This window comes from Rana temporaria, chromosome 13 (assembly GCF_905171775.1).
Source record: "Rana temporaria chromosome 13, aRanTem1.1, whole genome shotgun sequence".
NCBI lineage: Eukaryota > Metazoa > Chordata > Amphibia > Anura > Ranidae > Rana > Rana temporaria.
The window spans coordinates 113,775,915-113,802,628 of NC_053501.1; the positions used below are offsets into that span (position 1 = coordinate 113,775,915).

At 44.7% G+C, this 26,714-nt stretch overlaps 2 protein-coding genes across 2 annotated transcripts in view; both read right to left on the reverse strand.

Annotated features, from left to right (window-relative positions):
- Positions 1-14,741, reverse strand: part of LOC120920127 (Fc receptor-like protein 5) — a 52,692-nt gene extending 37,951 nt beyond the window's left edge. Inside the window, exons 1-3 of the mRNA XM_040332041.1 lie at positions 14,711-14,741; positions 4,817-4,837; positions 649-918 (exon numbers count right to left, since the gene is read on the reverse strand). Coding sequence (XP_040187975.1) covers positions 649-918; positions 4,817-4,837; positions 14,711-14,741 — 322 coding nt within the window. The remainder of the gene's footprint in view (positions 1-648; positions 919-4,816; positions 4,838-14,710) is intronic.
- A 5,758-nt stretch (positions 14,742-20,499) lies between these two features.
- LOC120920128 (Fc receptor-like protein 3) overlaps positions 20,500-26,714 on the reverse strand; it is a 30,963-nt gene continuing 24,748 nt past the window's right edge. Inside the window, exons 9-12 of the mRNA XM_040332042.1 lie at positions 25,457-25,582; positions 23,459-23,527; positions 22,801-22,829; positions 20,500-20,619 (exon numbers count right to left, since the gene is read on the reverse strand). Of these exons, the coding sequence (XP_040187976.1) occupies positions 20,500-20,619; positions 22,801-22,829; positions 23,459-23,527; positions 25,457-25,582 (344 nt within the window). The remainder of the gene's footprint in view (positions 20,620-22,800; positions 22,830-23,458; positions 23,528-25,456; positions 25,583-26,714) is intronic.

Sequence of the window (26,714 nt, forward strand, 5' to 3'; positions counted from 1 at the left end):
TTTTTTCCACCGTATCTTTTTTTTTTCCCGACGCAACTTTTTTGACCCGGCGCGATTCACGAAGCTCGGCGTAACGTAATTTCGCGCTATGCCCGTCGGGAAAATGACGTCACGAGCATGCGCAGTACGTCCGGCGCGGGAGCGCGCCTAATTTAAATGGGACTCGCCCCCATTTGAATAGGAATGCCTTGCGCCGGCGGAATTTAAATTACACAATTTAAGTTTTACAAAAAATATGTAGAAGAATACGTATCGGCCTAAACTGAGGAAAAAAAAAAGTTTTTTTATATATTTTTGGGGATATTTATTATAGCAAAAAGTAAAAAATATTGTGTTTTTTTCAAAATTGTCGCTCTATTTTTGTTTATAGCGCAAACAATAAAAACCGCAGAGGTGATCAAATACCACCAAAAGAAAGCTCTATTTGTGGGAAAAAAGGACGCCAATTTTGTTTGGGAGCCACGTCGCACGACCGTGCAATTGTCTGTTAAAGCGACGCAGTGCCGAATTGCAAAAAATGGGGTAGCCAAATTGGCCAAATCCTCCGGGGCTGAAGTGGTTAAATAGATCAAAATGGAGTAAATAAGAGAAGTTCGATGTCAGGGTTTATTGAGTGTACACTTTAATAAATCAGTAAAGAGAACTCACCACCGGAGATAACATGAAGTCGGACGGGATTACTATAAATGCCAGATTCCACTGAGCACTTATATACTCCGGTGTCTGCTACTTTGGCAGTAATAATAAGTGTTTTCCTCATTTCATACATTAACTTGTCATCTTTATGCCAGGTGTAGTAATAGTATCGAGGTTTATCTTCTTCTACCGATCCCACACTGCATGACAGAGTCACCCGATCTCCGGAGTATACATTGTTCCAGTTGGGAGTCAGGGTGACTACCGGGGTGACGGCTCCTTCTATAAAACAGTACAATACAAATAGTTAATCCCTTTATTACAGCAATATACATATACTGTATGTGATGGCACTGTGGGTGGGCTTCCAGTTGCTGCACATATACATCACTGCCTTGTTCTGGATTCTGCTTCATTGGTGCCCCTAGAACTGTGACTGAGCTGTCACCAACAACTCATGGTCAACTACTGACGACCAGGAGCCGGTGAGGGGATCCCAAGAAGTTTGCACTGTGCAGGTCATCACAGTGCTGCATGATTGGGAGCCCCTCATACCAGCCTTGGGTGTTATGGTCCCAGTGGCATAAAGGGGTAACAACTAAAGATATGCTGGTACAGGTGGGAGAACAGCAGAGGGCAGTGGCAGCCCATCCATACGGGGCACAGAGGCACCGCCCCCTAATCCATGCACCCAGCCCCTAATCTACATGCCAGATGCATTGATTCCAACTATGTTTTTTTTTTAAGCACATGATTAGAGCCTGAGGAATGAACAAGAAGCACGGAGCACTTCCCATTCATGCACTGTCCAGTAAAGCTGAGGCTGCAGATTAAGGCATGTGAGTTTAAGCATTGGGGTTCACACCCTAATGAAGGGGTGCCCAACCAGTGGCCCACATGTGGCCCGCAGAGCCCTCTGATGTGGCCCATGACCTCCTGGTGGGTTGGCAAGCCCAGATCGCGGTTTTCCAACCCGCCAACCTTAGAGCATCAGTGTTCTGAATGACACCGGCAGTAGAGGAAGCTGATGCTTCCTATATAGCGCCGGCTCCTTCCTCAAGCGAAGTGATACAAAATGCACTTTGTTTTAACCTGCCAGTTTGGTGCACTTTCAGACAGTGCTCCACACCTGCAGGACAGGGATGGACTGGCCATAGGGACTACAGAGAGTTTCCCGGTGGGCCGATGGCTCACGCCCTGACAGTGCCCCAGTGTGAAAGCACTCAGGCTTTCACACTGGGACTGCAGCGGAAGCGTTTTTCAGTCGCTTTACATGCGATATTTTTAGCCCAAAAGCGCCTAAAAAACGTCTCAGTGTAAAAAGGGGTCCTACACTCACCCCCTCTCTTTTACACTCACTCTCTTTTTCTTACACTCACCCCCTTTCCCTCAACCCTCCCTCTCTCTCATTCCCCTTTCTCTCACCCTCTCATGATATACAATAATGGATGTAGGGGCCTTTTGGTGGGCGTGATTTTATTGAATTAAAGTGGGCCGGTCTGGATGAAGTCCAGGGCCAAATTTTTGTCCCAGTCCAGCCCTGCTGCAGGATATAATAGAAGTCTATGGGAAAGTGCAGCTAACCCGCTGGAAAGCCACAGGTGCACTGCACCCATGGAGTGGGTAAACCACAGCGCATCAGTGTGAAAGCAGCCTTAGACCCCTTTCACACGATCAGTGGCCCCTCCATTCACCTCTATGGAGCAGTAGATGTAAACAGACTTGTGTCCGTTTACACCCACCTACCTCCAATCCGACCTGCTAAAAAAAACAAAAGGGTATCTGTCTCCTTCCATATGGGCGGATCGGAGGGCCCATATTGTGGCCCGCGACCAATTACCAAGTCACTTAAGTGGCCCTTGCTCTTCAAAAGGTTGGGCACCCCTGCCCTAATGCAATAGGCTGCGTACACCTAAGGAATTACTATTCACTATTCTCTTCCTGATTCTCCTCCTGGCCAATCAGGATGTGGGTCCTGAGACCGGTCACACGATTGACCAAGAGGAGAAGTGATTCTATTGGCTGCCTAGGAGGAGGAGGGAAGATAAGCACGGCGGAAGCCACCATGGCGCAGAGGAGGAGGAGACGCAGGGGAAGCAGCCACTCGCTGCCTGGAGGAAGAGCTGCCTGCAACCTAGATGAGGTAAGTGAGAGACCAACCGCCGGGGGGTGGCTGTGGGTGCATTGTTTGCTGCCCCCCCCCGAAAAACATACCCAAAGCCGCCACTGGCAAGGGGATCAAGAAAACACAAGGATAGCAACGATCACATTGTGGGTACACAGTGGGGAGGATCAGTGACAATCAGGCAGTGAAGAGATATGATAGGACAGGGGTGATGGCACGGAGTGGTCACATTTTAATGGATCGGCAGCTTGCAAGCTGCTGAGCGCAACTATTCTTTAGTTAGCTGAGTCCAGGGGATCATTCAGGGATTCCTAATTGACCATGAGTTTATAGTACATAAGGCTTTATGAGCCAGCCAGATGCAAGATGTCGTGTTCCATGTAACCCTTGCGTCAATGGAAGTCAGGGCTAGAACAAGGGGTGGGCAAGAGGGGAGGCCAACTAAATATTCCAGTATCCAATTAGGTGTTAGATCTTCTTATTAAATACATACCGTATTTTCCGGCGTATAAGACGACTTTTTGGATGCAAAAAAATGCATCCAAAGTCGGGGGTCATCTTATACGCCGGGTACGGTCTCCGTGCAGCTGCGATCGTCACAATTTCAAAGCTGCACACCGTCTTCTCAGCACGTCCTCGCTGTCCTGTGATAGGCGGAACAGAAATCTTCCCAGCAGCGCCTCTGTTCTGTTTTCCGCCTATCACGGATGCCTTCTCATCCTCGGACGAGATGAGAAGGCATCCGTGATTGGCGGAACATAGAACAGAGGCGCTACTGGGAAAATTTGTGTTCTGCCAATCACAGGACACGCTGAGAAGATGGCGCGCGGCTTTGAAATTATGACGATCGCAGCTGCACGGAGACTGTCACTGGCCTGCAAAACGTGAGTGATGGCACAGTGGGGGGGAAAGTGGGGGCATGTAATGTGATGGCACTGGGGGGCATGTAATGTGATGGCACTGTGGGGGCATGCAATGTGATGGCACTGTGGGGGCATGCAATGTGATGGCACTGTGGGGTAAAGTAATGTGATGGCACTGTGGGGGAAAGTAATGTGATGGCACTGGGGGGGCATGCAATGTGATGGCACTGTGGGGGCATGCAATGTGATGGCACTGTGGGGGCATGCAATGTGATGGCACTGTGGGGGCATGCAATGTGATGGCACTGTGGGGGAAAGTAATGTGATGGCACTGTGGGGGCATTTAATGTGATGGCACTGTGGGGGCATTTAATGTGATGGCACTGTGGGGGCATGTAATGGCACAGTGGGGGCATGTAATGGCACAGTGGGGGCATGTAATGGCAAAGTGGGGGCATGTAATGGCAAAGTGGGGGCATGTAATGGCACAGTGGGGCTTGAAAAAAAGGGGGTAGTCTTATACAGTGAGTATATCCCAAAACCAAAATATTTCCTGGAAAATTAGGGGGTCGTCTTATACGCCGAGTCGTCTTATACGCCGGAAAATACGGTAACTGGTTTAATTTCATTTTTTAAGGGCGTTTTTTAAGGGCCCATGTTGAAAGGGGCGCAGGTTAGATGCAGTTCAGAAATGTCCTATTGATTTTAAATGTGTGGTAAACTCGGCAGTTTAAGGCTGTGCCTGACCTGCAACACGTTGAGTTTCTTTGGACGTAGCATGTCCTATAAAAATGCTTTTGAACTGCAGGCAAATGAGGTCAAATATGAGCAGAATGCCTATTGACATGAACCTGATATTTTACTAGAGTCCGTTTTTAGTCAAAAATTGAAAACAATTTTATTCTCAATATGACTGAACATATAGAGCCTCAACATTTGCATAGATACATAACCAACCTTATAATACACAGGACAACTATCTATTACAGTCAACTAATCACGACCAGATTATTATTTTGAAGGTAATACCTGTAGGTAAAAGTGGTCTGTAAGGGTTTACAACTACAATGAGAAACAAGAAGTATTAAAAAAAAAAAAAAAAAAAATTCTATTCATTCACACAAAAACAGACTGCCCTTTCAGGTTTTAATCCAAGAAATAATCCTTTAGTAGATCCTTCTTATTTACTGACCTGTGTTCTTCAATGCCAGCACTGGAAGAGAAAAGAAGAGACATAACATACATATAACAAAAGACAAAAACACTTATGTAATTAATTAATTTACTACTTAAAAATTTTTAATATCTGCTTCTTGTTGTCTATATGCATTATTATTTTTTTTAAAAGCAAAGCTATCACTTTACTGTTTTTGCATATACACTATAATACCAAAAGTATTGGGACACCTGCCTTTACACGCACATGAACTTTAATGGCACCCCAGTCTTAGTCTGTAGGGTTCCATATTGAGTTGGCCCCGCCCTTTGCAGCTATAACAGCTTCAACTCTTCTGGGAAGGCCGTTCACAAGGTTTAGGAGTGTGTCTATGGGGATGTTTGACCATTCTTCCAGAAGAGCATTTGTGAGGCCAGACACTGATGTGGGACATGAAGGCCTGACTCGCAGTCTCCACTCTAATTCATCCCAAAGGTGTTCTGTAGGGATAAGGTCAGGACTCTAAGCGTAATGAATACAAATTTTTAATAATAATGAATTTTTGGGTTTTTGGATTTTCGAATTTACAATTTACGAATTTTCAAATTTTCCGTTGAAGTTTGTGATTTGCAAACTCAGTGAATTCCCGGGGTTCAGAGCGAACATATGGGACAGTGAGCCCAAACCACATCCCTATGCATTAGTCCAACACAATTGAATTGCATAATTTTCTAACGCAAAATCGATGTGTTAAGATTTTGGGATAAAGTAGGATTAGTCCATCATTGTAAGAATGATGTAAATTGTTACTTCTAACACCATCCTCTCCCTCCTCTAGGAGTCGTCTTCTTGTCTAACAATCTCCTTGTTCTAAGAAAATAAATAGACTCATGCAGGTTGGTGTGTAAATTGCCTTCATCCCTGTATATATTGAATTTGTAAATAATTCTTAATGGCATTTTGTAAGGCAATTTTGAAAAAATGACAAATATATATAAACAAAAATATTAATTTATTGATACAAAATTTAGAACATTGTTAAAATCTTTTAACAATGTTCTAAATTTTGTATCAATAAATTAATATTTTTGTTTATATATATTTTTCATTTTTTCAAAATTGCCTTAAAAATCCCATAAAGAGGTATTTACAACTTCAACAATCTTGTTCTAATTGCTAGTCTTGGTTGCAATAATTTTTCCCAAATTTTGCTAATATTATTCCCAATTTCCCAAAGCCAGTTCCTCATATTTTTAGTCTGTCATCTTGTACATTTTTGCTTTAAAAATATGCTGGAACATCTTTAACCACTTGCCGCCCGCCAATGACATATTGACGTTGGCAAAGTGGTTGTAGAATCCTGACTGGACATCATATGACGTCCTCAGGATTCTGAGCCACTGCGCGCCCCCGGGGGCACGCATCGTAGCGATCGTTGCAGGGTGTCAGTCTGACACCCCGCAACACCGATCAAGGTAAAGAGTCTCGCACGGAGGCTCTTTACCACGTGATCAGCCGTGTCCAACCACGGCTGATCACGATGTAAACAGGAAGAGCCGTTGATGGCTCTTCCTCACTCGCGTCTGACAGACGCGAGTAGAGGAGAGCCGATCGGCGGCTCTCCTGACAGGGGGGGTTCGCGCTGATTGTTTATCAGCGCAGCCCCCCCTCGGATCGCCACACTGGACCACCAGGGATGCCCACCAGGGAAGGGCAAAAAAAATAAAATAAAGTCTGAAAAAAAAAAAAAGCATTAAAAAAAAAAAAGATGACAATCAGTGCCCACAAATGGGCACTGGCTGGCAACATGGGTAAATCAGTGCCACCCCACAGTGTCCATCAGTGTCACCCCACAGTGTCCAACAGTGCCACCCCACAGTGCCCATCCATGCCCAGTGCCCACCTATCAGTGCCCATCTGTGCCACCCATAAGTATCCATCAGTGTCACCCATAAGTGCCACCCATGAGTGCCCATCTGTGCCGCCTATGAGTGCCCATCAGTGCCGCCCATGAGTGCCCATCAGTGCCGCCCATGAGTGCCCATCAGTGCCGCCCATGAGTGCCCATCAGTGCCACCTATGTGTGCCCATCAGTACTGCCTATGTGTGCCCATCAGTGCCGCATACCAGCGCCGCCAATCAGTGCCACCTCATCTGTGCCCGTCAGTACTACCTCATCGATGTCCATCAGTGCCATCTCATCGGTGCCCATCAGTGCCGCCATATCAGTGCCCGTAATTGAAAGAGAAAACTTACTTATTTACAAAAAAATTAACAGAAAAAACTAAAAACTTAATTTTTTTTCAACATTTTCAGTCTTTTTTTAGTTGTTGCGCAAAAAAAAAAAATCGCAGAGGTGATCAAATACCACCAAAGGAAAGCTCTATTTGTGGGGAAAAAAGGATGCCAATTTTGTTTGGGTACAGTGTAGCATGACCGCGCAATTGCCATTCAAAGTGCGACAGTGCTGAAAGCTGAAAATTGGCTTGGGCGGGAAGGTGCGTAAGTGCCTGGTATGGAAGTGGTTAAAGGAGTTGTAAAGGAATTTTTTTTTTTTTGCTGAAATTACTGTTTACAGGGTATAGAGACATAGGGGCAGATCCACAAAGATCTGTCCCGGCGCAGCGTATCTGAGATACGCTACACCGCTGTAACTTGCTTTTTTTGGTTTGAATCCTGAAAGAATTTGCGCCGTAAGTTACGGCGGCGTAGTGTATCTCTCGCAGGGTAACGGCGCCTAATTCAAATCGGCGAGTAGGGGGGCATGTTTCATTTAAATGAAGCGCGTCCCCACACCGAACGAACTGCGCATGCGCCGTCCCTAAATTTCCCGCCGTGCATTGCGCTAAATGACGTTGCAAGGACGTCATTGTTTTGACGTGGACGTAAATTACGTCCAGCCCGATTCAGGGACGATTTACGCAAATAAATTTTTTTTTTAAAAATTATACGCGGGAACGACGGCCATACTTAACATTGAGTACGCCACCAAACAGCAGCTTTAACTATACGCCGGAAAAAGCCGACTAGAGACGATGTAAAAGAATGCGACGGCCGCTTGTACGTTCGTGGATCGTCGGAAATAGCTAATTTGCATTCTCGACGTGGATTACGACGGGAACGCCACCCAGCGGACGCCGAAGAATTGCATCTTAGATTCGAAGGCGTTCGAAGACATACGCCTGTCGGATCTAACCCAGATGCCGTCGTATCTTGTTTTGAGGATTCAAAACAAAGATACGACGCAGGAAATTTGAAAGTACGCCGGCGTATCAGTAGATACGCCGGCGTACTCGCTTTGTGGATCTGCCCCATTATAGTTAACTGATTCCTTTTAAAAATGATTAAAAATAGATAAAAATCAATCATATTGTAGTTTCAGTTTCGTTTATGCATCTAGTTTCATGCGTCTGTGAAGTACAGAGACACAGAGCAAATAGAGGGCAGTGATGGTTTGTAAAACGAAACTGATTGGTTCTGAGGGGTTTAAAGGGGAGTTCCACCCACAATTTCACTTTTTAAATATAAATACCCCTGTAATACACAAGCTTAATGTATTCTAGTAAAGTTAGTCTGTAATCTAAGGTCCGTTTTGTTAGGTTGTTACAGCATTTAAATAGTTTATAATCTAGAAATAGACCGTGGCCATCTTAAGTGTGGGCATCATGAAGCCAGACTGTATGACTTCCTGGATTTCAGCTTTGCATATCTCGCACATGCTCAGTGCACAAGCAATGTAATAGGTTTCAGTCAGGTTTGCAAGGACTACTGGGAAACATGATGCCTATCCCAGAAACCCTTGCAAATAGCCTAGGCAAATAAGGAGGAGGAAGTAATGAAGGACTACAAAATAAAGGTATTTACAAGCAACAAATTAAATAAAAATTGTCCATTCTGAACACTATGAGATTAGAGCATGCAGCACAGACAAACATAAAAAAATGGGTGGAACTCCACTTTAAGACACACAGTAATCACACCTCCTTGATTAGTGCCACAGAGAGAAAGCTCCCATGACTTTTTTCATCAGGAAACAGACTGTTCAGAACTGAGAAGGATTACAGCAACATCAGAGCAAAAAAACATCAATGAGGACATGAAAACAGGACTGCAGTAAGGTAAAGGAAGCTATTTAGCTTAAAAAAAAAAAATCCTTTAGTGACCCTTTAAGCAAGATGATGACAAACTTATCTCACCGATGAGAGATGTAAAGACAAGAGATGATGGTTGTTCATGATTTAAGCTTTCCATTCCATGTTACCATTTTGATCTTATCAGGTCTGACTTTGCCGGTTTACAAAAATGCCTTTGGTCATACTCATACACTAAGCCACAAGAATGGCTCCACAAGGGTGTGCACTGAGAACAGCTAGCTGACCACATACGTGCCAAATGTATTTGTGTGAAAATGATAACATAGTCAACTTACTGAAACAAAGCAGGAAGGAAATAGCACTCAACAGAACCCCCTCAAAACAAATAAAAAAAAACTCACAAGGCAAAAAAATAAAAATACAAGAAACAAAATTGTTGTTACTCAAAATGAACTGGCCAGAGTTGTTTTTTTTAGCAAAAAGTAGAACATGCCTATTTATCCATTCTACGACCATCACTGAGCTTCTCCAATTTGAGTCCAAATGTTTTTGGGTACAATTCCTATGCCTCGTTGTCCTGGTTGGCAATTTTGGTTTTGATAAATAGTGATAGTCAAGGTGGGTATGTGCTGGGAAAAAGGCATTACCATAAACATTTTCCTTTTACCTTTATGGTTTAAGCTGTCTAGACCACAGGTGTCAAACACAAGGCCCGCGGGCTGAATCCGACCTGCCAAGCCTTGTCATGTGGTCCGCACCTCCGGCTCTCACCTGCTCTTCCTCCAATCACTTGTAAACATAGGAACTTCTGTGTTTACAGTGACAGCTATGGCCTCGGTGAGTCCCGGGTTCCTGTTACTGCACATGCGCCGGTTTCAGGCTATACAAGCCGAGCGCCGAGATGCTGCAGCCGAACAGGCAGCTTACAAAAAATTAACTCCTTACATGCCGAGTGGTCGGCCGGACACACAGGCTGAAATAGAGGACACACAGGCTGGATGAACCACTCGAATGCCAAAAGTTGAGTGCTTATTCCCAGGTATTTCACAGGGGGTGGTGGTTTGCTAGTGGTGAGGGGCTGGGCCTTATCTGGGGGGTGGTGATTTGCCATTGCGGAGGGTTTGTCAGTGGTAAGTGGCAGGGCAGTAGTTGGGGGGTGGAGGATCTGGTAGTGGAGGGGCGTTGGTGGGGTGAGCTGAACCCTGCATGTAGCTCTCCCCATGGATCCTGAACTCTGTACACAGGGCACTTTTGAACCCTGCACTCTGTACGTAGCACACCCCTAAACCCTGAACTCTGCACAAAGCACACCCCTAAACCCTCAACTCTGCACGTAGCACACCTCTAAACCCTCAACTCTGCACGTAGCACACCTCTAAACCCTCAACTCTGCACGTAGCACACCCCTAAACCCTCAACTCTGCACTCTGTACGTAGCACACCCCTAAACCCTCAACTCTGCACCCTGTCCACAACACAAACCCCATAAACCCTGCACCCTGTCCACTGCGCAAACCCCTGAACCCTGCACCCTGTCCACAGCGAAAACCCCTGAAACCTGCGCCCTGTCCACAGCACAAACCCCTAAATCCTGCGATGTCTACGTAACTCACACCAGAACTCTGCATTCTGTACGTAGTGCAGCTCCTGAACCCTGCCCTCTGTACACATCACACCCCTGAACTCTGAGCTAATTATTACTTAAAATTAAAAAACAGTTATAGTTAAATGCAGAGGCAATTATTTGATATGATAAAGAGTAGCTGCATAGTCTTAGGCCTCGTACACACGGCCGAGGAACTCGATGTGCCAAACACGTCGAGTTCCTCGGCCAGTTCAGCCCTGAAGCCGCCGAGGACCTCGGCGGGCCGAGAGCTCCCATAGAACAACGAGGAAATAGAGAACATGTTCTCTATTTCCTCGCCGAGGTCCTCGTCGGCTTCCTCGGCCGAAAGTGTACACACGACCAGTTTCCTCGGCAGAATTCAGCCAGAAACTCGGTCGGAAGCTGAATTCTGCCGAGGAAACTGGTCGTGTGTACGGGGCCTCAGATATACAACTGGCCCCTTAAGGACAACCATATTGCTGATGTGGCCCCCTATGAATTTGAGTTTGACACCCCTGGTCTAGACATTTGTAGGTTTTTTTCCATTAAAAAAAAACAAATCTCATTAGCATACCATTGGAGACATGACGAATGTCACTCGAAAGTACTTCAAAATTGCATTTACCTTTTGATTTAGGAATGAATGGAATTTCCTAAATAAAAACCGTATTCACTACAGGAAATTTGTTCTTTCATGAAAATGTTTCCATCCTGTTCCTTTAAAGTTTTGATCCAGTCTAAAAAGATCCTCGATTTGACCCCACCAACAATTATAAAATGAAACGAACATTCTAAAAAACATTTTTTTTAAGGAAATTGTACTAGTGTAAGTCCAGATTTACTTTGAGTCGAGTTTGGGTTGGGCTCAAAACTTGTGAAAAGTCATTGGGTGGCTAAGCGCACAGATAAATAGCATTTTCATTTTTAGTGACTCTAATTGTTGGTCGCTGTTGGCCAGATTGGACGTGTTGTTAGCTTTTTGTTCCAGAGAGCAATCAAGAACCTCCAGCTAGTGGATCACTCATACCGTGTTTCCCCAAAAATAAGCCCTTGTTTAGAATGATTGAAAAAAACGATAACCCACCCTATTACAGTAGTATATAATGTACAATGTGTGTGTTTCTGTAATATAAATGCGGGGAAGAGAGCTCACAGAAACGCAGAGCGGCACTATAACGAAGGTATTTGGCAAAATTATATTACAGAAACACACACATTGTACATAATACTGGAATAAAGTGGATTATAGGATTTTACAAGCATATTAACTCTCTTCACACTGGGGATTCCTGTCAGGTAGGGGGAGAGAAGACAGCACATTACTTGGTCCTAATATAAGACCTACCCCGAAAATAAGCCCTACTGTGTCTTTTATTGGCACATTTAATATAAGACCTGGACTAATTTTCGGGGAAACACGGTACTGTAGATTGTAGCTTTGCAGCAACTCACTATGTGAGAGACTGCAGCAGGGGATGATGGAAAGGTGGGTGGGTGACATAGCAATTTCTACCTTGGCCAATAAGAGGAAGCCTTGTGTTCACCTATAAAAATACAAGATTGGCTCACTCTCCAATGCCAGCTACAGACAGAAAGTTGTTTGTACTGCTGCCAGAACAGTGTAGCTTATGATATGTAGCTAATGCAATGCACACAACAGCCCCATTGTTATGTAACAGATATAATTCATTTTGGCCAGCTTGGCCCAAACAAACTATTTAAAGTGCAAAGAAACCTGGAATTCTATTTTAATATGGCCATACACTTGTTACTTCTAGGATTTCCCCCTTTGGGGTGTTATCCCCTCCCCTTTTTCAGGTCCTAAGGATACTGCACAGGGGATTGGGAGTTAAAGGGAATCTTCCCAATGGTGGCCCACAAAGGAGAAAACCCAACAGTGGCTCTTCAGCCCTTTCTTACACTACACAGTGGAATTAGGTGAAAATCATTTCTATTCCACATTAAACTTCTATTTAACATACATGAGTTACAGTAAACAAATATAAACTATTTATATAAAACTATCTGCTGTGTCTGAGCTCAGGCACACCAACATTGCTACCCTGGGAAAAAAACGTGTTATGCATCAACAGACAGAACATGACACGTTATATTTTGCACGAGCTGATGATCTGTGACTGTGGACCTTAGCTGATTGGGAGTGGTTCTTCATTTAGTTTCCTTATCTCAAAAAATTAATAAATATTGTGACAGGAGTCACTTTGGGTGGTGGGGGGGGGGGGGGTTGTGCAACTCAGCTTACCTTGGAGAGCTCTGGAAACTTTGTGTCCAGCTTCTCCAGGCCCTCTTATGTGTAAATCACCCTGTGTCTCTAATAGGGGCACAGGGTGACTGCGAAATCCAGTCTGATCTGTACTAATCAGACGGTACAGCCACATTGGAATGTTCTGTGTATATATATATATATATATATATATATATATATATATATAATATTGTCTCATTTTGTTGTGTACTCTTTGCTGTGATCGTTTGGGGTGTGACTCTATTCTATTGTTCTATTGTGGCTGTCTGTCTCAAATATTATGGGAGGAAAGAGGGGGGGGGCTCCTCCAGCAGCCCCCTTGCTGATAAGACTGTTTACTGATGAGAAGTTTGAATACACCTGACCTGTGTGTCTATTGTCATTGGACAGTTTACCCCGCCCTGAATCCAAGGGTGGGGGGAAGTGTCTCGGAGTTAGATATGTGTTGTAACATGTGCTTGAATAAGTCTGCTGTTTTTTTTTTACCCTACACTGTGTCGTTGACAGCTATATAAAAAAAGGAAAACATTTGCCAGTAAATAAATAGTAAAAAAAAAATGGCATCAGGTCCCTTCCCAGTCCATATTGGGCTCTTCGGGTCTGGTATGGATTTTAAGGGGAACCTCACACCAATTTTTTTTTTTTAAACGTGGGGTCCACCCAAAATCCATACCAGACCCTTATTCAAGCAAGCAGCCTGGCTGGTCAGGAAAGGGGGGATAAGCAAACACCCCCCCTGAACCATACCAGGCCACATGCCCTCAACATGGGGAGGGTGGGTGCTTTTTTTTTAACGATTTAAAGATTTTGACGCGTACAAAGATTTACAGCATTGGCCCGATAGGCAAGTGGTTGGGTAAAGGAGTAAAGCATGTTTGCTTTGCAAAGTGATTATGCTCTACTCTTGTTATGCTAATCACCACTGGAGAACTGGAGAGAATGCAGAGAAGGACAACCAAACTGATAAAAGGCATGGAGGAGCTCTTCTTTGAGGAAAGATTAGAGGAACTGAATTTATTCTCTCTCGAGAACAGGCGATTAAGAAGGGATTTGATCAACATGTACAAATATATAGGGGGGATATTATCAACATGTATAAATACAGAGGTGGTCCATATAATCTTGACTGGTGTCAAGTTCTTCACTTTAGGGTCAACCCAAAGGACTAGGGGACACTCTTTACATCTGGAGAAAAGGGAATTAAACCACCACATACAGAAAGTTTTCTTCCCAGTAATGTCGCGTACACATGATGATGTCGCGTACACAGCTCTCAAATTTTTGTTGTCGGAAAATTCCGACAGCAAATGTTCGATGGAGCCTACACACGGTCGTAATTTCCGACAACAAGCTCCCATCGATAGATTTCTTCAACAATGAGCTGGTCGCCTTCCTCAACACACAAAACATAACTGGTTACTAGCATTTTATAGGTAAGGGGTAGTTGATTCAGGGAATATCTGATTGCTTCCTTGGGGATCAGGAAGGAATTTATTTTCCCCAAGTTGGATCATGTTTTGTTATCGGGTTTATTTTTCCTTCTTTCAGTTGTGAGTTTAGGGTTCTGTATATGGAGGTCTTCTATTTATTATTATTTATTTCTTATTGGTTGAACTAGACGGACTTGTGTCATTTTACAACCTATGTAACAATATAGCTATGTAAGCAGGGAGAGAGAGAGAAGTTTATTTTTTTTTCTCCCGGGGGTTAAAATTTCAGAACTTCCATCCCTTAGTCTACAGCTCGGCAGGGACACTATAATGACATAGTCACCTATTGGTGGGAAACAGCAACAACCCTTCTTTTGCTATTCCCTTAAAGCAACCCCCAACCCCCCCTGCTTCCATCCTGTCTGCATCCTGCCTTATTATTGAAGAGAACGTCACCGGGTAAAGTGAAAATTTACTAAATCTTCCCCATCACATCCAACGACCAGGAAAATAAAATGAAAGTCGTCCACTTACAGATGAAGAAGATCGGAGTCAGACGGGACATGGTGACGGCTCAGTATGAACATAATCATATTCTCGTCTCTGTGCTCAGATCAGGAACAATGACAACTTCCTCTTTTTAGTCAAACTGAGTTTGGTTTTACAATAGAAAAATGTGTTGGCTGAAGGTGGAAATTCTGTTCACACTTTTTAAGACAAAAGAGGAAATTGATGTGCTGCTACCAGTAAATTTGTTGATACCAGAGCAAAATTCTAATATATCATAACTGTATTTATTTCAGATAATCTTTACAGAGAAATATATGGAAGCTTCTATCACTGACCACCATTCTGAAAACCCATTGGCCGCCATGTTGGTTCCTGGCTTCAATACTTCCTAAGTCACCGATAGAGGACAAGTATACTGAACGGAAAGAGCAAAGTCAGAAGTCCTTATTTTCAGGACTTAGGCTGGACATAGATGATGCAATTTTCTTTTCTTCCAGCTTAGTTTTAAAGAAAGAAAATTGCTTGATTTTCCCCATCAACACAGCCAGTTTGAGGTTTTCCCAGAATACAATGATCACTGCTGGAGGCTCTGGCCAAATTGTGGTATGTCTTGATGGTTGGCTTTAGTTACTTAAAGTAGAGTTCCACCCTAAAAAAAAATTCACCAAAATTCTACAAAAAGATAGAAAACATTTTTGTTTTACTTACCAGAAATTGCGGTTGCTATGCTGATCTTCCTAATCTGCCTCTTCATAGTCCGCCGCTGGTCTTCATCCTCGTGTTGTCTTCTGGGGAATGGTGCGCGCTGCCTTCTGGGAACTGTGTGTATCCCAGAGAGCAGCCGCCCATTCATACAGTGCCGCGAGACTTGCTCATGCGCAGTAGGAAACGGGCAGTGAAGCCGCGAGGCTCCACTGCCTGTTTCCCTTAGTGAGCATGGCGGCGCCGGGACCTTCCACGATCGAGAGATTGGCCTCGGGGGGCCGACATCACGGGGAGCCTAGGACAGGTAAGTGTCCTTATTAAAAGTCAGCAGCTACAGTGTTTGTAGCTACTGAAAATTGCAGGTGGAACCCCGTTTTAAATTATTGAAGCCAGAAAAGTGTAGCACAGCCCAGGTAGGAGCTACAGATGAAAGGGGTCTCCCACTTCTGCACAGCCAGGCACACAAATCTTCAATTAGAGTGAAACAGCTTCCATTTGTGGCCACTGATCCCAGCACCACTTCTTCATGTAATGTCAGCCCTCCTGGCTGCATCTGCCCCTTTCACTACTAGCCCTCCTAGCTGCCTCTCTACACCAGTCTGCCCACCTGACTCTTCCTCAGGCCTCCGGGCTGACTCTCAGGAGATCTCTCAGGGAAAGGGATGAAGACTTACAGTATGCACACTGCTGTCTTCAGGTAAGCCTGACTACATGTGGCAGTCTCTCCCCTTTGTTAGTCCCCAATAGTGTTGCACTACTCACTCTGTCCTCACTTGCTCCCGTGCCTCCAGGAAAGATTCCATCCTTGTGTCTTTGGCAGGATCCTTCCAGAACCTGAGCCCCGGCCCAAGGCAGGACACCCCCCCCCTTCCAGACTAGGGGCACCATTCAGGGCCATCGACAGCCTCCTCAACACCGTATCTCCATCTTCCACCTGACTGCCTTTGCCGACATGGCCCATGTCTTTTTAACGAGGTAAGCGCTGCCCCCTGTCAGCCCACTACTGGAAATTGGTTGAGGCCATTTAAATATGCAAGGCAGCTCCTCCTAACCCCCACCCTCTAGTTCTAGAAGATTCTCCAGCCTTCTAAACCAGGGGGAGGCACAAGAGAGCTGCCAGGATGATTCACCCAGCCCTGAACTCTAATAAATCCTGACCCAATTAAGACTCATCAGCCTAACTGTGAGTCAGACTTTGAGCACACACTATATCAGTACAATGGTTTACAGGATCAGTGTCAGCAGAGACATGACCCCTACAAATTTTACAATTCACACATATCACTAGCCAGGTTACACCTTCATTGTACAGGCAGTCCCAGAGTTACGAACACCCGAGTTACGAATGACTCCTACTTGCGAATGGCCTCAAATGCCGGCTACTTGTGCTCCACGCTGGTCCTGGATACCTCCGAGCAACTCCGGACACATCCCCCACTGCATTACTACATGTACTGCATGGCCAGAAGAGCCCCAGATAACATACCAAGAGCCTGGAACATCACACATCCGTGCACAGGCAGACGTTACACTTACGAGTGCAGTGTTCCAACCAAAAGTTTCACTTACAAAGGCAGTGTTGCAACTTATGAACAACTTTGACTTATGAACAAACCTACAGTACTTATTGTGTTCATAACTCGGGGACTGCCTGTATGCAACTAGTCTGTAATGCATGTGTATAACCCGTCAATGACAGGTCTCCGGTATAAGGCTTTCTCTCTCAGCGACAGGTCTCTAGTGTATAAGGTTTAGGCCCCTTTCACATGGGCAGACCGCCAGTTTTATCGGTGGACCTAAACGGGCGCTCTATGCAAGCCTATGGAGCGTTGGATGTCAGCGGTGACATGTCCACTGACATCCGACCCAATCTGATCCACTAAAATCAGACGTATGGCGATACGTCGCCATCCGTCCATGGCGGATCGGATCGGGTGAGATCTGATGAAAACGGACATGCTGTCGGTTTTCGTCTGATCTCTCCATAGGAAACATCGGCACTCGACAAGCCCCTCCCCGCCCAGTGAGCAGAGAGGGACCTATCATCCGCCAGCTCAGCGGAGATCAACGGAGAGGTAGCCCACTGAGCTGGCGGACTCTGTAGCGATGGATCCGCCTTGTGTGAATGTGGCCTTAGCCCCTCAGTGACCGCTTCTCAACGTTTAAGCCGTAACCCCTAGATTACAGATTTTTAGGTGTATAAGCCTTAACTCCTCAGTGACAAGTCACAAATGAATAAGCCTTAACCCCCCAGTGACTGGTCTCCAGTGCATAAGCCTTACCCCTCATTGATGGGTCTCTAGTGTATAAGCCTTACCCCTCAGTGATGGGTCTCCAGTGTATAAGGCTTACCCCTCAGTGATCATTCTCTGTGGAATCAACCCATCAGTCATCTATCCCCAGCAGGATCAAAGACAGCAATTAAAAAACATGAATACAGGAAAAACATAGAAGCACCACTTAAGCACCACTTAATTTATAAAAGTCCAGAATAAGATTTAATTTGTAATAACAAAGGGAAAGCCAACAAGTTCTGGGGATTACAATGATCCCCCTTCTTCAGGGCTGTTTTAGAGCTCTTGCTCTTAGAAAACACACATATACATATAGATATATATCTATCTATATATACATATATATGAATGTGTGGCCTATTCACATGGATTTCTTGATGAATAATGCCTCGTTTCCACTGAGCGGATTGGTTCGGGTCGCTTAGAATGGAACGGGTTAGAATAATCCGGTCTATTCTGCAGAGCATTTCCACTGCAAATCGGACCATTTGGGACCATGCAAGGTTTAGAAAAAAAAGCCTAGCACATCCACCAATCAGTGAGATGTATTTGTAGGTCCGCCCAAATGGAACCGTTTCATTCTCTATGGCCCCACATCTGAAGCAGGACCCAGAATGGTCCGGTATGGTTCGCTTTTATGGCACGCTTTCATAATGGAAACACCCAAAAAAGCGTACCGTACAGAACCGTACCGAACCGATCAGTGGAAACGAGGCATAAGATATATTTGAAGGTCATTATCATATCGTGTGATCTGTTTAACATAAGATATGCAGTAATGCATGTGGGTCCATATGTATCTTTTGCAATATGATGGATGTGTATTATATCGTCTGTGAATGAAGGGGTTAACTCCTGCCCACCGGGGGAGTGGGAGGTGCCCCTGCTTGACAGTAGTATTGGTAGCACTTGACAGCAGTAAGTGTTGGTGCAAGGCATAGATGCTTTGGCTCTGAGGAAGAAGGCAAGTCTCTCGAAACACGTGAGCCTGTTGGATTTTCATTGAAATGTGATGTATTGAGGACTTGAAGCTAGTAATACCTCTGAGAAAGATAACGTTGTCTACTTACAAATGAAGATAACCAAAGCCGGGAGGGATACGGTAACTGTTCACTGTGTACATGATTATAATTTCTGCCCTGCTTTAGAATGAAGAACATCCAACACTTCCTCATTTTGTTCAGATGCTCTGATATGATTGAACAATTAATCAATATTTTTTAAATAAAGAGGAAACTGAATTTGCCTGTATCCATTGATTCAGTTTTGTTTAAAATAACATGATATATAATAGCTATTATTATGTTATACCTATCAGTCCAGAGTCCAATATACTCATTAGTCCAGAGCACCTGCTGCCATTTTTCTGCACCCCAGGTATTACATTTATTGTTACATATAATGTAATATATAATAAAAACTCTGCAGTTTACAGAGATCAGCAGCTCAAGATTAAATATCCACAAACCAGTGAATGAATCAAGACGATTACTCCTTTTCCTTCCTCGCTCCTGCTGGCCCTGTATGACTCCTCTAGAGGTTTCAATTAGAGACAGATAGCTAGATTCAGGGAGGTTTAAGCCGGCGTATCAGTAGATAAGTCGTCGTAATTCTGAATCTAAGCCGTCGTACATTTAAGTGTATTCTCAAATTGAGATACACTTAAATGTAGCTAAGATACGACGGCCTGCGCCGTCGTATCTTAGCTGTCTAGTTCCGCCGGCCGCTAGGGGCGTGAACGCTGATTTACACCTAGAATGCGTAAATCTGCGAGATACGCCTATTCACGAACGTACGCTTGCCCGTCGCAGTAAAGATACGCCGTTTACGTAAGGCGTTTTCCGGCGTAAAATTAGTCGAACAAAAAGCTGGCCTAGCCAATGTTAAGTATGGCCGTCGTTCCCGCGTCAAATTTTGTAAATTTTACGTTGTTTGCGTAAGTCGTCTGTGAATGGGGCTGGACGTAATTTTCCGTTCACGTCGAAACCAATACGTCCTTGTGGCGTACTTTGGAGCAATGCACACTGGGATATGTCCACGGACGGCGCATGCGCCGTTCGTTAAAAACGTCAATCACGTCGGGTCAAAAGTCATTAACATAAAACACGCCCCCTGTTCCTCATTTGAATTAGGCGCGCTTAGGCCGGCCCATTTACGCTACGCCGCCATAACTTAGGAGGCAAGTGCTTTGTGAATACAGCACTTGCCTCTCTGACTTACGGCAGCATAGTGTATATGCGATTCGCTATGCCGGCTCAAAGTTAAGCCAGTCTTTCTGAATCTACCTAAGAGTATCTGAAAGGATAAGGCTACTGCTGTGCTTTCTCTTTAGATAACCCATGGTGCTCTGTGAATCCTTTGTCACCCGTATTTATTGTTTATTTGTAAAACAAAGATTATGTATGTTCAAAGCTTGACTTCAGCGGGAAAGTTGTGCTTTTCACATCTCATTATTGGTTAAAGAGGGTGTGCGAAATTCTGAGGGACCATCATTGAGCAGCAAGAGTGATTCGAATGTCACCTTTCTGCCCTGAAGTTGGAATAGAGGTCACGGGGTACAAAGGGAAACCGAAATAATACATAGAGGCCCCTATGAGTGCCTGATTTCATCTCTTGATGCCATTTTCATAATTTTTTTGACCTGGTAGGTCTATTTTAGACAGGTCCTAGCTGTCCTTGGAACTGAAGTTTCCGTAGAGTTCAGTATGGCCCATAGTCGTGTTCCATCCATTTTCAAACCTTTTTAATAGTAGATGGAGGCCAATGTAAGTTTGTATTTTCAACTCCTGATGCAATTTTTACAGCTTGGCAGGTTTATTTTATCTTTTCTTTGGAACTGAAGTTCTCATAGAGCTGTGCATGCCCCAAAGTCTGAGTTCCATGCATGTTTGTCCCGGAACATTTCACCGCGGAATATGTCACTGAATAGTCTTCCTATACAACAGAAACCATAAAAGGAAATCATTAGTTGGTTTTATAATTTATTAGCAAAAGGTTTTTAGAGAACATTAGCAAAGATTCATCAAGCCAGTGATCCATGAAGGTTCTTTTCAGTGAGAAGTTCCCCCCAAATATATATAACAAAAAATTCTGCACCTCTAAAAAAAATATATAATCCAAAGCCCAAGCAGCTGTACTAATATCAAGTCAACATCATATGGAAGACTAAATTATTGAGAGGCACCATAGCACTTTATTTTTCTATGTATTGTTGGTGGAGCATTTTTACACTTTCTAGTTAATATGCAATTTATTTTGTCTGTTCGACACATCATTTATGATTGAAGCATTTTATTTATGTCTTTTTTACTAATTATGATCGTTTCTTTATTTAGTCATGTTATTCACTCTTAAATGCTTCCTGAAGAAGCCATTTTGTCGAAACATGTAGAAGATATTAGTGCGTCTGTTACAATAAATCAAGACAAGGGGCCGGATTCTCTTAGTTTGGCGTAACTTTGTGCGGGCGTAACATAACCAATTTACGTTACGCCTCCGCAACTTAGACGGGCAATTTTTCAAATTTTGTCGCGGTAACGACGGCCATACTTAACATTGGTACGCCGCACTTACGCCACCATATAGCAGGGGTAACTTTACGCCGGGAAAATCCTAACGTAAACGGCGTATCTGTACTGCGTCGGCCGGGCGTACGTTCGTGAATTTGCTTATTTAGCTGATTTACATATTTCGACGCGTAAATCAGCAAACACGCCCCTAGCGGCCAGCGTAAATATGCAGTTACGATCCGACGGCATAAGAGACTTACGCCTGTCGGATCTAAGGGAAATCTATGCGTAACTGATTCTAAGAATCAGGCGCATAGATACGACCGGCCAGACTCAGAGATACAACGGCGTATCTGGAGATACGCCGTCGTATCTCTTTTGAGAATCTGGCCCAAGGTCTAAATTCCTGTTATATACTGTATATGTAATCTGTCTTTATGTTTACGGCTTTTAACCTTGGTGCAGATAAAACAAATTATTGTTTTGGTATGTTTATGGCTATTGAGTTTTAATATTTGTTTTTTCCGCCACACTAAAAGACCGGATATAGGATATATTTGTTGTAGAGGACACTGCCCACAGTTTACGGATATTTTAGATTGTAATGGTGGAACCTTGTCTGTTATTTCTCTGATATCCATTTATTCCTGTTGTGGTTATATTACTGTTTATACTTGGATTTCATAGAACGTGACTGGTCACATCATAGTGTTATGTCCTATTGCATACCTTAACGGCTTCAGATCCGCGCTATAGCCATCATTCGACCTACTTTGCTGGGAGGGCGTTAATAGACGTCCTCCCGTGCTCGTCCAGCCTGCGCACCCCCTGCAGGGCGCGCGCGGCTCACTCTATGATCAGCGAGTCTATGAGACTATGAAACGCACTGGATTACATATCGGAGTGAGACCCCTTACCACGTGATCAGCGTTCAGCCTAATGACAGCTGATCATGTGATGTAAGCAGAGCTGTAATCGGCTATTTTTTATACTCTCGCTGATAGCATGAGGATAAAAAAAAAAAAAACGATCACCGGCAGGTGAAAGAGGGACATTGGTCCTGATCAGGGAGAGCTGCCGCCAGCTCATCTGTGCCCATGTGTGCCACCTGTCAGTGCCACCTACCAGTGTACAACAGTACCGCCTACCAGTGCCCACCAATGCCCACCAGCACAATTTACCAGTGCCCACAGTGCCACACATCAGTGCCCACAGTGCCACACATCAGTGCCCAGCAAACAGTGCCTCATCAACAGTGCTGCCCATCATTGTCACCTACCAGTGCCCATCATTGTCACCTACCAGTGACCATCAGTGTCACCTACCAGTGCCCATCAGTGTCACCTACCAGTGCCCATCAGTGCCACCTACCAGTGCCACCTATCAGTGCCCATCAGTGCCATCTATCAGTGGTAACTCTCAGTAACACCTATCAGTGCCCATCAGTGCAACCTATCAGGGCCCATCAGTGCCATCTTCTCAGTGGCCATCAGTGCCACCTTATCTATACCGAGAAATGATCTGGCCCAAAATCTCCACTAAGCTCTGTTTACTTATCTGACTACATAACATTCTGTAACCCCAGTGTGACCATGATGTGACATACCTGCCCTCCTCTATTGTTATCTGTAGGACCTAAAAGGAAAAAAAAAAAATATATGAAATACATTATAAATGAAAAAGAGTGACCCTGCACAATGGGATGGGGGAAGCCGAGGGCTTTTAATCCTAAAAACTTAAAGTGAGTGTAAAGGCAGACGTTTTTTTCTATCTACGCATTAAGATTCTATGCATCAAGGTAAAACGACTTCTGTGTACAGCAGCCCCCCTCCAATCTCCTGAGCTCCATCTCGTGATCCAGCAATATTGTAGGATTGCCTTGGCTGCCCGGGACTCCCCTCCCCATTGGCTGAGAGAGCAGCTGATTGGACACAGGGAGCTGTGGCTCGGGTGCCCCCATAGCAAGCTGCTTGCTGTGGGGCACTCAACAGAAGGGAGGGGCCAGGAGAGCTGACAAAGGTACCCGAGAAAAGGAGGATAAGGGCTGCACAGAGCACGTAAGTATAACATGTTTGTTATTTTTAACAAAAAAAAAAAACAAGACTTTACAATCACTTTAAAAAAGGAGTTTCACTTTACTCAACCTCAAAAAAAATATATATAAAACACTTGTTCTTGGCAGACATTAACAAAAAAAAAAATACAGTTATAATAATAATTGAAAAGTTTTTCAAAAGATTGATTTGAATATAAACCATACACACCTCGCACATGATTAATCTGAATGTGAGAATAGCAAACGTCACCGTCCACATTCAGCTTCACGCTTGGTACTAAAGAAAAGCAAAAAGAAAAATTGGGTCATGTATAGAAATAGACAATCCCCTCCATGTTCCATGACATGAGTCTGAGGTTGATATGATGGTGAATTTGGAATGAGTAACTAAATGAAATGAAGAAAATTTAAAAAATTACCGTTACTGTAATCTTCTTGGAGATTATTTATAGAATTTGGTCCGGGAACAACGTCCTGAGTTTTATTATGTCCAACTCTGCATGGGATTCAAAGAATTAACTCAAGATGGATTCCTGTTCCCACCATCCCTGTTCTGAGTTCCCGGGTCTGTACACCTACTGTGCCCATTATGAGGGGTTCCCACCATCCCTGTGCTGAGTTCCCAGGTCTGTACACCTGCTGTGCCCATTATGAGGGGTTCCCACCATCCCTGTGCTGAGTTCCCAGGTCTGTACACCTGCTGTGCCCATTATGAGGGGTTCCCACCATCCCTGTGCTGAGTTCCTGGGTCTGTACACCTGCTGTGCCCATTATGAGGGGTTCCCACCATCCCTGTGCTGAGTTTCTGGGTCTGTACACCTACTGTGCCCATTATGAGAGGTTCCCACCATCCCTGTGCTGAGTTCCTGGATCTGTGCACTTGCTGTGCCTATTATGAGGGATTCCCACCACCCCTACACTGGGTTCCTAGGTCTAGGACACATGAGTGGGGACACCCAAAACTCCCAGGTAGACAGGAACAGAGTCAGGAATTCTGTGAGGGAGATCTCACTATTGAGGTATCTAGAACAAATAACAGTAAGATGCTGATCAGGCCCGCATGCTCCACCAGTTAATAAAATATCTGTCCCTATGCTGAGTTCCTGAGTCTGTAGACCCGCTGTGGCCATTATGAGGGGTTCCCACCATCCCTGTGCTGAGTTCCCGGGTCTGTACACCGCTGTGCCCATTATGAGGGGTTCCCACCATCCCTGTGCTGAGTTCCCGGGTCTGTACACCTGCTATGCCCATTATGAGGGGTTCTCACCATCCCTGTAGTGAGTTCCCCGGTCTGTACACCTGCTGTGCCCATTATGAGGGGTTCCCACCATCCCTGTGCTGAGTTCCCGGGTATGTACACCCGCTGTGCCCATTATGAGGGGTTCACACCATCCCTGTGCTCAGTTCCTGGGTCTGTACACCCGCTGTGCCCATTATGAGGGGTTCACACCATCCCTGTGCTCAGTTCCCGGGTCTGTACACCTGCTGTGCCCATTATGAGGGGTTCCTATCATCCCTGTGCTGAGTTCCCGGGTCTGTACACCCGCTGTGCCCATTATGAGGGGTTCACACTATTCCTGTGCTGAGTTCCTGGGTCTGCACACCTGCTGTGCCCATTATGAGGGGTTCCAACCATCGTGATTCCAGCTTTGTATTACACAATATCTAAAACATTTATCTGTCTACTTACCTGGGTCTCGCTTTAGCAAAGGTTGGACCTAAATAAGGGAAAATAATAATATTAAGATTAATAATAATAATAACCATAATGATAATAATAACAATAATCTAAAAAATAACAAAACATAATAATAGGTAATATTACCCTAAGACAGTGTTTCTCAACTCCAGTCCTCGGGGCGCACCAACAGGTCTTGTTTTCAGGCTTTCCATTATTGTGCACAGGTGATTTGATCAGTTTCACTGCCTTAGTAATTACCACAGCAGTTTGATCTGAGGGAAATCCTGAAAACATGACCTGTTGGTGCGCCCCGAGGACTGGAGTTGAGAAACACGGCCCTAAGATATGTCCATGGATTAAGGTTGGTCCTCTATTTTCCCTCCATTAGGCATTAACATGGCCCAGAGAAGCTGAACATTTCTGCTTTTGCCAAGTTTGTGTCTGCCCCCCCCCCCCCCTCTTTACTGAATACGTTGTTGAAAACATACAATAAAGACAACTCAAAAAACCCAAAGGGGTATTTACCTGGGTTTGTTTGTTGTCGGAACCATGGAACTATTGAAGAAACTTTGTGTCTGTAGACAAACAGAACGACAGAGAGGGCAACCACCAACACCAGAACTCCAAGGAGGGGCCACAGAATGCTCATCTCTGTTGGACGAAACCATTTACAATATAATCTTTGATAAAATACAACGGGAAGACATTGATTGTGGGGAACCAACAAGAAAATGTGTGTAAACCTTCAAGAAAATACTGTATGTATGTTGGCTTTGGACACCATGAAGGCCTTCCTTGAACTCACACTAAGGCCGGGTTCACACTGGTGTGACAAACGCTCTGACATTGGAAGCTCATGTCGCATGACGTGTGAAAATCAATGTTTCCCTAGCCGTCTTAACTGGTCCAAAACAAGACTTTGAAAATGCTCCCTGCACTACTTTGATCCTACTTCAGCCCATTATATATCACTGAAGTCGGAACAAAGTTGGATCGCTGTCTTGCATGATCCAACTTTGACATGCGACATGTGCTCTGAGGATCTTAAGGAGGAACTCCACGCCAAACTTGAAATAAAAAAACGGCATAGGTTCCCCCTTTAAGAGCATAGCAGGCCCTTCGTTCTGGTATGGATTTCAAGGGGAACCTCCTACGCCGAAAAAACAGTGTGGGGGTGCCCACCAAAGTCTATGCAAGCACACAGCCCGTCCAGTCAGGAAAGGGGTTAGGCAGCTCCTGGGGGACTCTTACGACTTTGGGGTCTCTTACGACTTCTCCGCGCTCTCCGGTTCTTCTCCCACTGTCCGGTGTCTTCTGCCAGGTCTCCTCTGCTATCTTCTGCTCTTTTGCCCGCTCTTTTGCTTGCTCTTGCCAGGTCTTCTTCCCTCTGCTCTTCTTCTGACGTGACGCTCTCTCCCGCTGTAATGCAGCATGCGCGGTAACGACTTATATTGGCATGGGTCACTGGATGATGTCATCCGGTGCCCCCGCCCCTTATGATGTCAGCGTCCTATCATGCCCTGGGCAGTGACATCATAAGTTTGGTATGCCTGCTATGCTTTTTTTTTTATTAAGCGAGGAGTTCCCCCTCAAGATTCATATCAGACACAGTGCCTGGTATTGTCGGGGATCGAAGTCGAATCCCTGTTCATTGAAGTCGGGTGGATGTCAGATTCAAGTCGCAGGGCAAAATCGGATCCAAAGTAGTATGACTATCGTGTTGTACCAGTGTGAACCCAGCCTAAACCTGTTATGAAGAAAATTCCACAATGTGCAGGCACGT